This window comes from Chiloscyllium plagiosum, unplaced genomic scaffold, assembly GCF_037043375.1.
Source record: "Chiloscyllium plagiosum isolate Xiang-an unplaced genomic scaffold, Cpla_swu_hap1 HiC_scaffold_4, whole genome shotgun sequence".
NCBI lineage: Eukaryota > Metazoa > Chordata > Chondrichthyes > Orectolobiformes > Hemiscylliidae > Chiloscyllium > Chiloscyllium plagiosum.
In genome coordinates this window covers 12,622,335-12,639,805 of record NW_028270142.1, presented here as the reverse complement: position 1 = coordinate 12,639,805, position 17,471 = coordinate 12,622,335, and the positions used below count along the sequence as shown (strand labels likewise).

Sequence of the window (17,471 nt, the reverse complement as noted above, 5' to 3'; positions counted from 1 at the left end):
CTTCAGTCTAGCCCCGATGGCCTTTCAGCCTCCTGCTTAATAAAAACCGATCCACCTCTGCCTTAAACATATTCAAAGTGTCTGCTCCTACCACCTTTTTAGGAACAGAATTCCAAAGTCTCACGATCCTCTCAGAGGAAAGAAAATCTCTCATTTCTTTGTTACATAGAATATTCCTGATTTTTAAATAGTGACCCCAAGTTCTAGTTTTATTTCTTACATAAATATTATCAGATGACCTTTAACTTCAGGAGTAATCAGTGACTGTAACACTGCTATAGTCAGATATGAATGTTTTGCAGATTTTACAGTGTACGCAAGATAGACAGTATGATTTGTATACATATTTATTGTATATCCTGTTTATGTGAATAGTTGTGATGATGTTAATATTTATATACATTTTGACTTAATTTAAACAGGTATTATGACGTCACATGAGTTTTAAAGACAGCTACATGCACATAAATAGATGATTTGTACAGAAACACTTTGCAGTTCAGTAAAACCTAGTCACATAAATATCACATAATAGCAGTTTTAACAAAGTAAAATGCAGGAATGTCCATTCAAATAAATGAGAGAGAAATGAATTTCTGGTTGAATAACGGAGTGCCGAGAAAAGGAAAGTGGGTTTACAAAATTGGTCAATTTCTCTGGCCTGTGTCAAGCCTTCTTTTAATAAATAGAAATCATTAATTCAAATATGATTTGCGAGCTAAATGTTTTGTGTTGCAATTGGTACAATAATTTAAATAAGAAGTGACCAAAAAGATTTAGGTCAAGTACTTTAGTCCTTTGGCAATATGGTAACTTGCAGCAAACAAAAATATTCTACATTGCTCATTTTAACTGAAAACTGTATGATTAAATAACTCTAGTGGCTCAGCACTTACACCTACCTCTTTATACTTGAATTTTCACTGATAGTAGGCTGGAATGTGTGTATCCAATGTAGGTCATTTCCACTGGTCAGAGAACTGGGAGGGGGACACCCTCAATTATATGAAGGAGACCTGATGGAATTAAATCAGGCACTTAAACAGTCACTGATGAACCTTCTCTGGGATAGGGGGCCCTAGAAGCAGAAAGCTGCTGGAAACCACTGGTGGGTCAGAGGCTGGCAGCAAATAGTCACTTCCAGTCAGAGCAATAGATGTTGGCAGCACTGTATTCACTTGGACACAGGATCATTGGTTACCCCGAAACCAAAGGTGAATGATGACCAGATAGGTATCACAAGGTTCAGGATATCGGAGAAGGATTGAGGTAGGGCCAAATAGTAAGTCCGATGCCTGATTCCAAAGGACACAGCCCGCACCCCCCGAAGACCACTGCCAAATCCAATGCAGTTGGATTGATATATCTTCTAAAGGTTCTGGAATGCTGTGCTATTCTGATTAGATTCCTGAGGCACCACTAAATTGTGGTGACCTCAGGGATGAGTGTTGACTGGCTCACTAAGGAGCTTAACTGCAGTAATCCCTTTTGGCTTCTGACTTGATTGTGAGAGATTTTATCGCTATTGATTGACTGATGTAGGCACATCGCCAATGATTAGATGGCCCAGCCACCATGATTCTCATCACCATGGTCTGAACTAGATACAGCCTAGTAACTTCCTTTGCCATAAAGTGAATGTCTCAAACCTGTGCAGTAAACTCTTTCCTCAAGTGTTTAATAGAGGCCATATCTTCCACTTTCCTGACATAACTTGTACATGATTACTAAAGGTGTCTTTCATTTTCTGATAATGCTTTTGTATTGAAGTATTCAGATGCATTGCACCTTTGGCATCTTCATCCAGAATAATCAGCCTGTATGTTAGAAAGAACTAATTTTTCACGTAAGTAAAATGTAACAATATATAATAATTATAAATAATATTGACATTAGAGAATCTTTTTATGGAAAATCTATGATGAAATAAAAACATTCAAACATAAAGATTTCTACTTTTTTTTCCCTCAAAGTGTGCTCCTATAGTCTGTAAGTGGCTGAGAACCTTTAGTAGCTGAATTCAAATTGTTTTTGAATACACAGTACACAATTGTGATATTGTAATCATTCAATAGAAATAAACATATTCTAATAAAGACATGATTACAGGGATTAATAACAATCAAAACAAACTTTATTAAAACTTCAACATATACAGAGAGAGAGAAATAGTTGACTGACATTAACATGCACACTCTTCACAACATCTTGTAAAACTCTCAGATCAGGACATGAGACAGGAAGGTACACTAATTTATGCGGGAAGCGAAATGTCAGTTTTCTGACCATTCAGTGGAAGTTGGGAAATAAATTGGCAATGCGTAAAAGGCAAATCATGGTTATGTCAAGATAGGACAGAGGGAGGATTGAGTGTGATGGAGGGAAGATCAAAGGTGACTGAGGGCAGATTCCCTCACTGCACAATTGTCTGTGTCCCACCCACAAATGTGCACAATAATTGGCTGGACACCATGTGACTGTGCAGAGTCAGTTGTTCCATCTCTGAGTGGATGATCCTTGTACTTTTTAAAATTCACTCGTGGGATGTGGGCAACGCCTTGTTGCATCTTGAGCTGTCTTCTTAAACCACTGCAGTCCACATACTGTGGATTGATTCACAATGCCCTTAGGGAAGGAATTCCAGGATTTTGACCTAGCTACACTGAAGGAATGGTGATATATTTCCAAGTGGCGAGTGGCTTGGAGGCGAACTTACTGCTAGTGGTGTTCCCAAGTGTCTGCTGCCCACGTCCTTCTAGATGGAAGTGGTTGTAAGTTTACGAGGTGCTGTCTGAGAATCTTTGTTGAATTTCTGCAGTGCCTGTAGATAACACACACTACTTCTATTCAGTGTCGGTGGTGAGGGAATGACTGTTTGTGGATGTGGTGCCATTCAAGTGGGCTGCTTTGTCCTGGGTAGTGTCAAGTTTCTTGAGTGTTGTTGGAGCCGTACCCATCCAGGCAGGTGGAGAGTATTCCATGTTATTCCCGATTTGTGTCCTGACAGGGTTTGGAAAGTCAGGATGTGTGCAACTCATCACAATATTCCTAGCCTCTTACCTGCTCTTGTTGGCACAGTATTTATATGGCAAGTCCAGTTGAGTTTCTGGTCAATGGTAACCTCCAGGATGTTGATAGTGGGGGATTCAGTAATTGGAACACCTTGGAATGTCAAGTGGCGGTGGTTATATTGTCTTTTATTGGTAGTGGTCATAGCCTGGCATTTGTATGGTGTGAATATTACTTGCCATTTGTCAGCTGTAATCTGGTACTGTCCAGATCTTGTTGCATTTAAACATGGACTGCTTCAGTATCTGAGGAGTCACGAATGGTGCTGAACATTATGCAATCATCAATGAACTTCTGACCTTATAGTGGAGCGAAGGTTATTGATGAAGCAGCTGGGACATTCACTGATTCAGCAGTCTCCCATTGTATTGCACTATGTATTTTTGAAAGCATTTGCACACAATCCTTTTCACATGGACTGAATGACTTCTGCCTTATTTAGTTAATATGTTCAGTCAAGTTGAATGGCAAAGAATGACAAGAATAGATCACAAAGTAATAATACTTCAGAACTCATAAGCTTTTGCTCTGCAAATCAGCACCTGTGACTAAATAAAAAATAAATTGAAAATTATAATGTCTTGTAGTTGAACAGCAAACATTAATGTTTCAAACTGTCAATTGTCAATGATCAAATTCGGTATCAGACACAAATACGCTAATATATGCAATGATAAGCAAAACAATATAATTATCTTTAAAACTTTTCAGAAGATGTTTTTGCCCATGTTACTATGTCATACATCTGACGTAGTGAACAAAATTTGGCCACACCCAGTAGAATAATAATCCACTTTAGTGCTTACGTTCAAAGGCAATTAATTATATGGCACACTGAAAAGCAAAGCATTTCAGTTTTTGGTAGTAAATCATATTTGCTGTGCTGTAGCTACTATTTATGTGCATGGTGCTTTTGTGAAAGATAAGGAACCAATAGATTGAGAAGAGGAAATGTCATACTTTTACACGCCATGTAAAATAACCTTTCTCTGCTGTCTTCAGGTGCCCATGAGTTGGCATCTGATCAGCTTAGTTTTAAAATGGCCAAATACAAAATCCTAATTCCAGAACAAAATCAAATACTTTAACTGATGACACTAAACCACTATATTAACATTTTTTTTTAACTGCCTGACTGTATACTTGACAGATTTTCAATTCTCAAGGTGCAATAAATGCTGGCCAGCCAGTGATGTCCCACAAAAATGAATCAATTAAAAAAAAATGAGATGGCAACCAAGGAACTGTGGTCTTGCTGTCACCTCAGGTGCTTCATCAGGTGCTTGTATTTTCAAACAAACCTGTTAGACTATAAACAATGTCATGTGATTTTTGACCTTGTCCAAGACTGGCACCTCCACATCATTTCTGATCTTAATCAGCAGAAAGGCATGAGAGAAAAAGTCTTACACAAAGAATCAGATTAGACACCATTAATGCCTTCTTGATATCAGCTAGATGGTAATAGGAGCAGGGCCAGAGGTGTTGTACATTTAATTAAATTTATGTTTATTTAGTTTCTTTGTGGGCCAGAGCAGCATAAACATTCCAGGGAGCAATAATTAATAAAACAAGTAATATTTGAAAATGAACGTGGAAGACAAGAGTGAGGAGGTGATGCTAAGCTTGTGCAAGTCATTTAGGAGACCTTAGGCGATGCATCGTGTGTGCTGACTTGGATGCTAAACTACAGGAAGGATATGAATGGTTTGGAGGCAGAAGAGATTTACACGAATTGTTCCAGGAGTGAGATGTTTCAGTCACAAAGATAGTTTGAAGGTGTTGGAACTATTCTCCTTGGACAGAAGAAGGCTAAAAGGAGATCTGGTAGAAGCTCAAAATCATGAGGGGGCTGGGTAGAATAGACTAGAAAGACAGAAACTGTTCCTACTTGTATAAGGGTCAAGAATGAGACAGCAGAGATTTAAAGTGATCTGCAAAAGAAGCAAATGTGCTGTGAGGAAATACCTTTGAATACAAGTGTTTGGGTTTGGAATCCACTACCTGGAAGTATGGGGGAGACATTCAAGAGGACATTGGATATTTATCTAAATAGAAACAACAGACTAAATCTTTACATATTTTGCCAAAATTTCATTTCTCCACCAGGCCTATCAAATTTTCTCATACTATCATTCCAAACCTGCCTCATTAACTATTTACTATGCCCCTGTGGAACCTCTTTTGTTGGATGATAGTCCAATTCTACTATCTCACTGTAGACAGAAGAACATTCCATGACCAGGGCATCCCAGTACAGACCATCATCATCACCGCCATCTTTAAAATGCCATTACATACCCAGACTAATGCTGCCACTGTGGAGTGCTCTGCTTGGTTACTAACATTTATCCCAGACTTTCCAGAGAAGGGGAAATTGGTTCCCTACTCTGCAGAGAGGGCCTTGGAAATCATGCTAAGGTGCAGAGGGATGGTGACTCCAGGACACCAGACTCTTCTGGCCTGGTCTGACATCACCATTTGGGTCAGTGTGGTCTCAGCCACACGTACGTATGCTCAGCAACAAAGGTCAATGACTACCCCACTCTGCCAGCGTAACAGTCTTCTCTCTGTTACCTCATACTCACTCTATTTCTGCAGTATCCACTTCCCACTAAGGTGTCTGGTCTCCCATTCTCACTATTGCTTGCAACATCTTTCTTCACTCTGTCTCGTATAACCTTAGCACCACCTACTCACTCATTCGGGACACCTTACCACCTTTCCCTCTCCTGCACCAGCACTAACATCTGTTCCACTCACTTTCGTTTGGCTCAATACCTCCTTTTTGCTTATTGCAGGAGAAAACAGCTCATCATAGGACAGAAAGAGCCAAGATGAGTGATGGGATACCTCTCTTTCGGCTGCTCATCCCCTGTGAGCAGGACAACCTAGATCTTAGCCTGGAGATGGGTCCCAGGTGCAAGGGATGAGGGGAAGATGGGAGACGGAATTCTATTTTGAGACTGGTAACCCCAGAAGAACCACATTCCTTAAGTTGTTAATTGACAATCTGCCTTAATCCTGTTTGTTTCCTGCCCACAGTCAGCCTGAATGACAGGCTAGAAGCTGGTTGTGTGGAGAGGCCTGTCATACCTGTCAGGATATCAGTCCCTTGGCTTACACTGCTGGGATTCCCTGAGTGAAGGCTCTCTCCCTTGATGTGGCTGAGCAACACTCCCCTTTGATGTTGTGCCATGGCTATTTGATTAATACTAATTGATACATATTAATGAACCGAAACCCGCAACCTATTCTAAAAGATGAAAGACTTAATAGCAATCCAGGTTTAAAGGAGGGAGAAAGTGAGGACTGCAGATGCTGGAGATCAGAGTCGAGAGTGTGGTGCTGGAAAAGCACAGCCGGTCAGACAGCATCCTGATGAAAGGCTTATGCTCGAAACATTGATTCTCCTGCTCCTTGGATGCTGCCTGACCGGCTATGCTTTTTCAGTTTCACATCCTCAACAGCAATCTAGGTTTGTTAAATATATCGTTTCAATTGCATGACCATGTGATCTTTTGCTATAAATTCTGTGTCTTATGATTCTGCTCCACTGCTACCTGATGAAGGAACAGTGCTCCGAAAGCTAGTGCTTCCAAATAAATCTATTGAATTCTAATCTGGTGTTGTGTGATTTTTAGGTCTATATTTGATTAAAGCACATGCAGTGTGCTAGCGGCGCCATCTGCTGGCATATGGTGCTGGTGTAACACTTACATAGCATGGACGCACACACCCCCCTTTGACAGTGAGTGCTGCCAAACATGGTCAGCATCTTGGCTTTGTGTCTGCTCCAAAAGGCAAGGCAGGACAATGCAGAGATTCTGGGAACACCCAAGTAGGCGAAAGGTGAATGAGAGCTAGGAGAGCAAGTGAGCAACCTTGCGATGCAGCCTAATCTGCTGGCCGGCTGTTATCCTTTCAGCAGCATCGCAATGAAAGGCACCAGTATGTTCCAAAGTGTAACATAGCAGTGCAAAAGCCAGTGCAGTGCAGGTAAATAGATTGGAGATGTGTCATGAGGGTGGGGAGAGGCTGGCATTTGTCAGATGCATGGGGTAGCTGTCCCAGAGCATGCGCTGACATTTTAATACCAGATGTCCAACATGGAGGTCTGGATGAGTAAGCAGTGAGGTGTTTGCGAGTTTCAGGTTCACCTTTGAGAACTGTCAGAGTCTAGTTTCTATCCTGCTCGTGGTAGAAGAGATGAGATCTGCTATTAATGAGGGGGATAATGAGTAAGAATTCTTGTTAATAGGCAAGAATCTTGTATGGACACCTGAAATACTTTTGGAAAATGCAACTTCTTGCTTCTGACTTTGAGAAAGGCCTTAATGGATTTCTTACATGATTCTCCTAGATTTCTCACCCACGAGCCTGCATTGCTCAAAGTCTTCTGATCCACAAAGCCATGGGGAAAATGCAAGAGAATGGCATTAAGTCATCATGCTCATGTGGAGAGTTGGCACAGGCACCATGATTCAAGTGGCCCACTTTGGCACTCTGTGATTCTGAGAATGACCTTATCATTAAAGGAACTCCATTTTGAAGTATACAAGTTGGACCAAAACATTCCATTTGCCAGTTTTACTGCTTTTTCCTTCTGAGGTAGAAGCCTGATCTGGATCCTTGCCTGGAGATGGGTTCCGGGTGCAAGAGGTGAGGGTGAGGTGAGGGAGAGGACTAGAAGCCTGTTGGTGGAGAAGTCTGGCATACCAAATCTTAGCCGTGGAGCACAACTTGGTATAATGGGTGAGGTGATGGCAGAGTAGGTCTTTGTTATGGAAATGATCCTAGTCAAGGGTGAGGGTGGAGTTCCAATTGCTGTGTGTGTGTGTGTGTGTATATGTGTATGTGTGTAATCATAAAGAGATCTTTGGTGGGATGGAAGAGCAGATCAATGATGGACCCAATGGTGAAAAAAAGGATCAGATTGAGAGTTGGAGAATAAATGGTGCTGGGAGCTGTCAGGTGGTTGTCAGGGGACTGACAGCAATCCAGGGTCTCTCAAGGTGCCAGGGGTTTTGATGGTGGGACGTAGTATAACGGTTGCATGGCCAGTTACTAGCTGGTTTGTTAGGCCAAGTGAAACACCCTCTTTTTCCTCTTGCTCTATCAACAGTGTTGAAATGACACTCACCTCATGGATTCAGTCTTCTTTCATCTTGGAAACCCATCTAGACTTGAATTACAGATAGAATGACAGCAGACACTATCATCATACCATTTAAATAATCAATCCTCCAACTCTGCTCCTATGAGAGAATTGGTCTTTCACAACTGGCTCATTAAAACCACAGGTCAGCAAGTTCATCAGAGATTGATTTCTTATTTCATGTTTTTTTTGGAATTTAATGTTTGAACCCACTCACTTTGGAGTTAAGAGTCAGGTACTCTGGCCTTGGTGTTCATTTGCAACAGTCACATGGCTTAGGCTGACAATTTCTGGTCAGAGTTAAAGTCAGGGTTATATTTTACAATGCTGAAAATGTGTTGCTGGAAAAGCGCAGCAGGTCAGGCAGCATCCAGGGAACAGGAGAATCGACATTTCGGGCATAAGCCCTTCTTCAGGAAGGGCTTATATTTTACAATGTGTGTTGCAAAAAAACGTTAGCTCTGTCAGAAAAATAATATAGATCTATGAGCATATTTTAAGTCATATTGCAGACCTGATATTGATTTATAAATGCACACTTGAATAATTGTGACAATGTGAATTTCCTTCAGATAGGATCAATTATTTGGGAGACTCTTGTAAATATGTTATTAGTGTCAGAAAGTTTATTTTTTTTTCCATTTAAACTTTACAACTTAACAGTTCTTTCTTAATTTGTTTGATTTCACTACATATTAATGACCAATCTGAATTTAAGATAACGTTTTGACTGTCATAAGAATGATTCTTGCATTAGGGGGAACACAGAAAACTCCACCTGTTTGTATTCGACATGTTTCTTCTCTGGCACATGAACAAGCAGTGATAATTGTTTTCCATCACTCTTCCTTTTTATGGTCCAACCCATTCCCTGAAGACATTTCCATTAGGAGCTCTGGTATTTTCATTTAATCTAAAGCTACCTTTTCAAGAAGTTGTAAAAGCTTCTTTCATTCTCAATATGTATGTTATCTAGTCAAATATCTTTCACATGCTACTGGTGCCTTCATAGCAATCTTTCTGGCAAATGGAATAATTACATTTAAAGTTTGCCTTGATTATTTGAAAAGAAAGTATTCTGCAGTGATATTTATCAGCAATAAGCAAAAATTATATTATTTGCTCAATGAGAAAGAAATATGCTGTTATCTTTTCACAACTTAAAGGTGTAAAATCACAGACTGAACACAGAATAAAAACATTACAGTATGCTTCCAATGTGTTCGAACATACTGACTTGTATGGAAAACACAGTTTAATATTTCAGGCAGAGGTTATGTGACTTGTATTACTTTAGTTCATTAGAATATTTTCCTATCATGGCTGTAAATAATGTTTACTGATTAAAACAAATTAATAGATTTTTTTCTCTCATCAATTAATGGTACAGAAGTGTTCACAGTGCAGCACTTAAACAATGACATTAATTAAAGTGCAAATGAAATATGTGAAATCTTACATATTAGCAAATACAGTATTTGAAAAGCAACAAGAATTTAGCTATGTACTGTGTGGTTTCCTATTGTACTATGTGTAAAATAATTGTAAACAGTTTTGTAAAGAAGGGTTTTACAATTCAGTTACACATAATTCAGTGAGGGATTTTTCCAACATGATGAGAATTAATGACCATACACCAGGAATCTTCAGAACTAACTTAGATGGTTTCATAGGAAAATGGACACTAGGCAATTTAAATTTTGACTAGTTGTCAGTTATCAACTTTAAGTGAAATATACATTTACTTATTCAAGTTGTATTGGACATTAACTTAGGCAAACACCGAACATTAATACTGGAGTCAGCAAAGTTTAGAAGGACATCAATACATAATTATTCCCCTGAAAACCCTTTAAAACCTTTGTGGTAGCCTGGGTCTTCCAAAATACACAAATATATTATTCAAATAACCCATAAAAATATAATTCTGACAAGAAAAATACAGTTTATCCATTTGTAATGACTATTTGGCAAGTATCAATACAAGGTAAACCAATGAAAGACTAATGCTATGCATTCTGATTCCTGGTCATTAAATCCTCTCCATTCTTTCAAAACTCAGGCATAACAAAAATATATTAAACTAACAGATTTATGCAAATCTCAATTGTGATCATCTCTTATCATAAATAAATATCGCCTAAGTAAATCTGCCATCTTTTTCAACGAACATATACTCCATCAGGATAGATAGAAATATGTCCTGGAATTTCCTCCATTTGTCAGTGTGGCACTTGACAATGCATCAGTGTGGTTGAGGTGAAATTACACCCAAATCTCCATGCAAGCTAATAAGCATAAGCCTTAATGTAAAACTTCACATGAATTAGTGCAAACAACTGTGCAATTGATGTACTCTCATCAAGTTACCAATAGGATGGGATAAAATATCATTTTAGGAGAAACTTTGCACTTTCAGAATTGCTGGAGCCAAAATGATCAGTTTATTTTGATTCTCTGTTGCATTAACTTCACAATAGTTAATTGTGATCCTGCATGTAATCTGAAGCATTTCTAATTTTTCATTCTTGAAGGAACAGCCATAAAATAGGCCATTTTCCAAATTTTTTTTCCAATAATGTGTGAGCTCTTGGCCAGTCGGATATTTGGCAATGGATTTATATGGCCTTGCGCGCACATGTAAGTGAGAATTTAGGTACAATGCAATGAATTACCCCATCCTTGGGAAAGCACAGTTGGAGGTAACTCGTGTTCTGATTCTGGGGTTCAGCTAATTTTGTAAGTGGAGATGCATTTCAGTGCAAAGTTCAAAAGTCATACAAAAAAAATTGCAGAGAATTGGGCATATTGCAGCTGTGAGAGTAAGTCGCTTAAAAACAAATTTTAGCAACCATTTATAGTATTTAATTTATTTGCACCCAGATTATCTGTGCACAAAACAGGAGGAAACTCCAGATCAATATGTCATTTCTGTTTGCAAGTTGCAACAAGATTTTAGAAACCTCCTCCAGGTATTGTGCTATGAAAGAAAAAATGATTGCGCATCAGAATAATTGTTTTCTATGAATACTTTGTTTTATGAATTCCCCAACTATTTACAAATAATTACACTTACAGGCTCTACACACCTCTTTCATATTGGTTTCTAATTCATGCACATACATTCTGTCATCCCTTTGTGCAAAACCTAAAATATTCCAGTGTAGTGAATTTGCAGTAGCATAAAATGATTCTGGTCTTGTAAGTGGAAAGATGAAAACATCTCTAAACTTTACAGTACTTGGGCTCCACAAGGAACCCTGAGTTTTGCCACACTGTTTTCAAATCCCTTGTCTGCCGGAAAGCAGTCTAACATTTTGAGTCAAACAGTGGCTTGATTAAAAGATCCTTCATGCCATGCAAAAATATCATAGGCACAAGAATTATGCCACTTTATTTTGTTAATAACAGGCATCATCCAACTAGCAGTTTTAAAGAATCAGAAATATTAATATTATTTTATCCATAGTCACATGCTGGTTTCGCATGAGGAAGAATAACCACCTTCCCCCGATGTAACATGAATTTCTGGTGTAAACATGTGATTTTCCATTTTATATCCAGAGTGGCTATCGTCTTTACTGCCATCTCCTGCTGCAATGTGTGTGCAGTTTTGACTGGTGTACTTTGGAGAAACAGCATCTGCCACACACACATTTTTGATATGGTTTTCATTCTTGCTGTGCTTATCATGCTCCCCAAGGGAGCTGTTCTCCTGCTGGTTAGTTTGATGTGCCTCTTCTTTCACCAGTAACTCTTCACCTACACCACTCTCTGTATTGACACAACCCTCCGTTCCTGGTGTTGGGAATGCAAAATGTCTCTGCTTAGGCAGTAGTTGTGGTGATTCTTTACTGGATGTCTTATGGAAATCTGGTATGTCAGTTCCCAAGGGTAGCCTCTGATCCTGAGAAGAATTATCCTCAAGCAAAGTGGTGCTGATATGCTTAGGTGTAGATAATAAATCTGTTACTATTACTGGTAATGGTCTAATTGTACTAGATGGTGTCTGAGGAGTGTCATGTTTCATTTCCATAAAATTCACTTTAAGCGACCTAGATTTCACAGGATTCCTACCTTTCAGTGAGCTCTTGGGGCTTTCCAATGTGCTATTGAAGTTAGAGCACCCTGGCTGCTCTTGGGCAAAAGTGAAAGTTTCATTTGCATTGAGTTCACAAGCACCATCTTTGAACTTGGTGTTTTCCCTGGTAATGAAAGACTGATGCTCATTAAGGGAACCAGGGCAAGCCATCCATCTCAAGTGCACTGGCTCAGTTATTTTCGAAGGGTGTGGAAACCTATCAGCTTCAGTAAAGTCAGCGGCACAACTTGCAAAGCTGTCAATGCTCGAGATACTCCGCATGTCTAATATTGGCTCTACGGGAGCAGTGAGCAACGGGTCGCTTAAGTACGGAACTTCTTCCATTTCTAGTTCTTCTTCATGTATAGCTGATTTAACAGACTGCTCTATCTTGCTGCTGTTAACGTTTGGCTGAGATGGTGTCTTTGTCATTTGATTATATATTTCCTCCAGCTTTTGCGCATTCAGATGCTGTGGGCTAGGGATGCGATTGTTTACCTGCTCACTTGAGTTATGCCTGCTTAGCTCCTGATATTTAGACTCAAAGGATTTATTAGAGCTTGTTTCAGACATTCTCCACCTCCAGTTGCTTGGTGAAAGGTGATTATCTATGGGTTTTTCTTGTTTAATCGCATTATCCTTCCCTTTCTCCACCACAATATCCATAAGTTCCATACTGCGAGCAAATGCATCTTTCAAGTTCATTGAGACAATACTTCCATTCCTTTTGGCTCTTTCAAGGGCTTCTCGTCTCTTAATTGCTTTCTCTTGCCTTTTCTGTTCTTTGTAGAACTCTGAGAAGTTGTTTACAATGATTGGTATTGGCAAAGCTATCACCAGTACTCCAGCAATGCAACAAAGACCCCCAACTATTTTCCCTAACAGCGTTTTAGGATATATATCCCCATATCCGACAGTTGTCATGGTGATAGTGGCCCACCAAAAAGATGCAGGAATGCTTGTAAACTTGGTAGCATCTTCATCCTTCTCAGCGAAAAATACCAAGCTTGAAAATATCATGATACCCATAGCCAAAAACAATATTAGCAAACCTAATTCATTATAGCTCCTCCTGAGAGTAAAACCTAGTGACTGCAGTCCTGTTGAATGTCGGGCCAGTTTAAGAATTCGTAGTATCCGCATGATCCGGAATATTTGAACAACTCGTCTAACATTCTGGAATTGGAGCACACTCTTGTTTGATTCAGTGAGAAAAATTGTGATATAATATGGCAAGATAGCCAAAAGATCAATGACATTTAATGGACCTTTGAAAAACTTCCACTTATTTGGTGATGATAAAAAGCGCAAAAGGTACTCCATTGTGAACCATGCAATGCACACTGCTTCAACATGGGCGAGTTGTGGATTGTCATTGGGGTGTCCAAACTGATCTTTGTCCTGAAGTTCAGGGAGGGTGTTGAGAGACAAGGCAATAGTTGACAACACGATGAATAAAATGGATATGATAGCCAGAATCTGCAAGATAGAACAAACCAAGAAATGTTTAATTTTTTGAATTTCTTATAAGGTGTGTTGTAGAAAGATTGCAGCTATATTACAATGTTTTACAACAGGTTAATAAAACAGGGAAATAATATTCTGAAAGAGAAAGCTTGGTTTTCAAGAAAATGAAAATAAACAGTTTTAGTGTTTATTTTCAAAATTTAACTATTTACAAAAGTTCACAGTGAGTTAATTCATAATGAGTGATTTAAGAAATTACACATCTGGCAGGTGATAGCACATATCAGAAAAGCACAAGTGCACTTCTCGTAAGTTTCTATGAATTAATCAACAAGGTTCTATTAATGAATGGTACACCGCAATGAGCATTATTTATCAGAAATGCATGTTTTAAGCTAAAGAAATAAAGAAATGTTATTAAACTCATTTGTTATTAACTTATAATAATATTTCCAGAAGAATCATCTGGACAGGAATAATAGGAAGTATTCATTATTAAGAATTACAGCATATTCTGCATTCTAACACTTTAGCAGCACTTAACTCAAAGTAATAAATTAATAACAATACTATGCACTTAATGGATGAACGTACTTACCTTATATTGCTTTATTTGCTAATGGAAACATGCGAGTCAAGGAACATTAGAGGTAGAGAATGCAATGGTGCATGCCACAATTCTGTGAAACAGATTGCTTCTCGTTCACTAAATATTCTGTACAGATCCCAAGACCTTACAGTATCCTTAGGTTATCAACGCATCCCAATCAGGGGTCAAAATAACTTTTTTGGAAGACTGTCTTAAGATTTTCTTGAGGATTACTTTTGATTTTTGGAGGCTATCTTTTAGTTTTCAGGGGCTCCTTTCTTCATTCTCATGAACTGAATGGTCAATAGTAAACCTTGGGGTGTTGATGGCAGGGGATTCAGTGATGGTAACACCATTGAATATCAAGGGGCAGAGCTTAGATTGTCTGGCATTTGTGTGGTGGTAATGTTACTTGCCACTTTTCAAAATCCAGGCCTGAGCGGAATCTCACCTTTAATAAAAGACAGTTCGAAAAGCCTTTAACACTCTTCTCATGGATTGCTGAGGTCCAACTTAAAATGGTTGCATGTTTGTCTCTACTACAATCATTGAACCTCAAGTAATTCACAACAAATTAGATAGTTTGAGATGTGATAACACAAATGCACACATTTATGAAATATAACTGCTGTATTAAATTATAAAATTGATATAGGGCTTATTGTAATAGCATATGTTATTCTTTTGTGGAGTTTGAAACTTCACAGCTTTCCACGTTGTAGTCCCTCTCACTCCCCTTTGCAATTCTTCTCCCCTACTTTGTAATCCCTCTTCACCCCTCTCTCTTTTATAGCCTCATTCCGGTTCACTCCCTGGGCAGTAGCCTTGCTCCCCAGATTTTGACAACTCTAACTTGTCCTGCTATTACCATGCCTGCTTTCTAGCTCCACTACTTCCTGTCTTACTGCTTCTGGCTTCAGCAGTATAATTCACTAGCACGACTCACCTTCTTGCTCTTCCTCCAATTATGAAGCTATGAACCTGCACTCCAAGGTCTCTTTGTTCAGCAACACTCCCTGGGACCTTACCATTAAGTGTATAAGTCCTGCTAAAATTTGCTTTCTCAAAATGCAGCACCTCGCATTTATCTGAATTAAACTCCATCTGCCACTTCAGCACTCTCATCCAGCAATCAGATGAGACTGGATATGGAGTCACAAGGGAATGAATGATTGAGTGTACATTGCCAGGGTGAATGCCACTGTCTAATCAATGAATTGTAACATTGCCACTGCAGGGACTGTTACACAAAAGATTAGATGCCAAGTATCTAAATCATGTGCCCATTTGCAATCAAAGCCTGTCACTTATTTGCACCTAACAATATTACCTTGCTAGCACCACAGTGCTGCTGCTTTTCACACAGCCTGCAGGGTTTTCTGTTAAAATACAGAAGTAGCTACAACACTCAGCAGTTCACGCACCACCCACTCATTGCCTGCGCCCCCATCCCTCTTTAAAACGAGGAGAACATACAGGTCATATAGCTTCTCACTACAGCTTCGCATGGGGTACGGAAGTATCCTGAAAGAATGGCTTTGAGAAGAACAATTCACACAAATATCAAACAAACATCATTAGACCTTTTCTGTTTTCCATCAGCGTTTTGACCACATGGACCTTACGTTTCAGAAGCCTTTACCTCTCAGCTTCTCTCAGACCACATTTTGCTTGAAAGCTATGCACACAGATAACATCAGCTCAGGGGACTCGCATCCTTTTCTGTGTCTATCATAGCAGGCACTTTGCACATAGTGCTCATGTACTCATTCTCTTAATGCCTCTTGCCTTCCAGTGGAGAAGAACCAGTAGAAATGTGTGCAGACAGTGAGTGGACTGCTTGACATAAAGCTGTTTGCCATTTTAGAGGGGAAGGATGCTAAACTGAAAGGGAACTAAGTGAATCAGCCTATACTGAAGGGGAGATTGGATGTACATAGTTAGCTAGTCAGAAAGCCTCCAAGTTTCTATTCACAGTTGCCCATCAAGCAGTAATGTATTAATGAAAGCTTGTATAAGGGTGGTGTCCTGTGTCACTAAAAACAACAACCTATTACTCTCTGCAGCCCAGGATTTACAGAGCCAAGCAAAGGACCAGAAGAGAAAGGACCCCAGCCACCAGAGGTGCCCCGTCAGACCATTTCCCCTCTGCCATGGACTCAAACCTCTCCAGCAGGTCAGTTGAGGAAGGTTGAGCCTGCATGACACTCCAAGCAAGCCAAGGCTACCATTTCAATTTTTACAATGTTCCCACATTCTCTTCCATCAGCCAATTTCTTTCCCCTCTCGCTGATCCTGTCTATAACTCTTTGCATCCTCACTATTTACCTATCCACCTACTGTTGTGTCGTTCTCAAACTTTGTGATAGTGCATTCAACTTGGCTACAGTAATTTCCTGCTTATCGTGGTGCCTTTTGCAAATTTAGCTGCAGCATATTCAGTTCCTTCATTTCTTTCATCCAAGTCAATGACATAGATTGTTTCTATTTGAGGTCCCAACTTGAGGTCCCTGGTGGTATTTCACTTGTTGCAGTTTGCCAACCTGAAAAGAACCATTTATGCTAATTCCTGCTTTATGTTAGCTTTTCAATCCTTTATTTATGCTAATTGTTATATACTACACATGTGCTCTTATCTTGTGGAATAAACATTTATGTGGTACCTTATCAACTACCTTTTGGAAATCCAAATACATAGAATCCAATGATTCCAATTTATGCAGCTTAATTGTTAGTCCTTAAATCACTCAGGTGAAATTCCAGAAAATATTACCTTTGAGGTTCTATTTTTAATTTAGTCCCTATCTGCTGGTAATTCCAAAGAAGAATTTCTTTCCTAGTTGCATGTTGTTAGCATCTACGTGGACCATGACAAGTGTATCCTTCTACTTCTATTGCATGTTTTTTTGCTAGCCCAATCCCAAGGACTAGCAATGGGTAACAACATAGCTTTCTGGGGGTTCACAACTGCAGAGTTAGTCCCCCTTACTATCATATTAACACTACGTTCCTATTTACGCCACTCACTTTTTCTACTCTAGGCTTAATCAGAGGGAGGCAGGAAGGTGGTATGAACTGCATCTTGCAATCTCCCACCAAATGAAGCA

The 17,471-nt window shown here is 39.3% G+C and overlaps 1 protein-coding gene across 1 annotated transcript in view; it reads right to left on the bottom strand.

Moving 5' to 3' along the window:
- Positions 1 to 240: 240 nt before the first annotated feature.
- Positions 241 to 17,471, bottom strand: part of kcnb2b (potassium voltage-gated channel subfamily B member 2b) — a 335,347-nt gene continuing 318,116 nt past the window's right edge. The window contains exon 2 of the mRNA XM_043689198.2: positions 241 to 13,787. Coding sequence (XP_043545133.2) covers positions 11,697 to 13,787 — 2,091 coding nt within the window. The 3' untranslated portion in view covers positions 241 to 11,696. The remainder of the gene's footprint in view (positions 13,788 to 17,471) is intronic.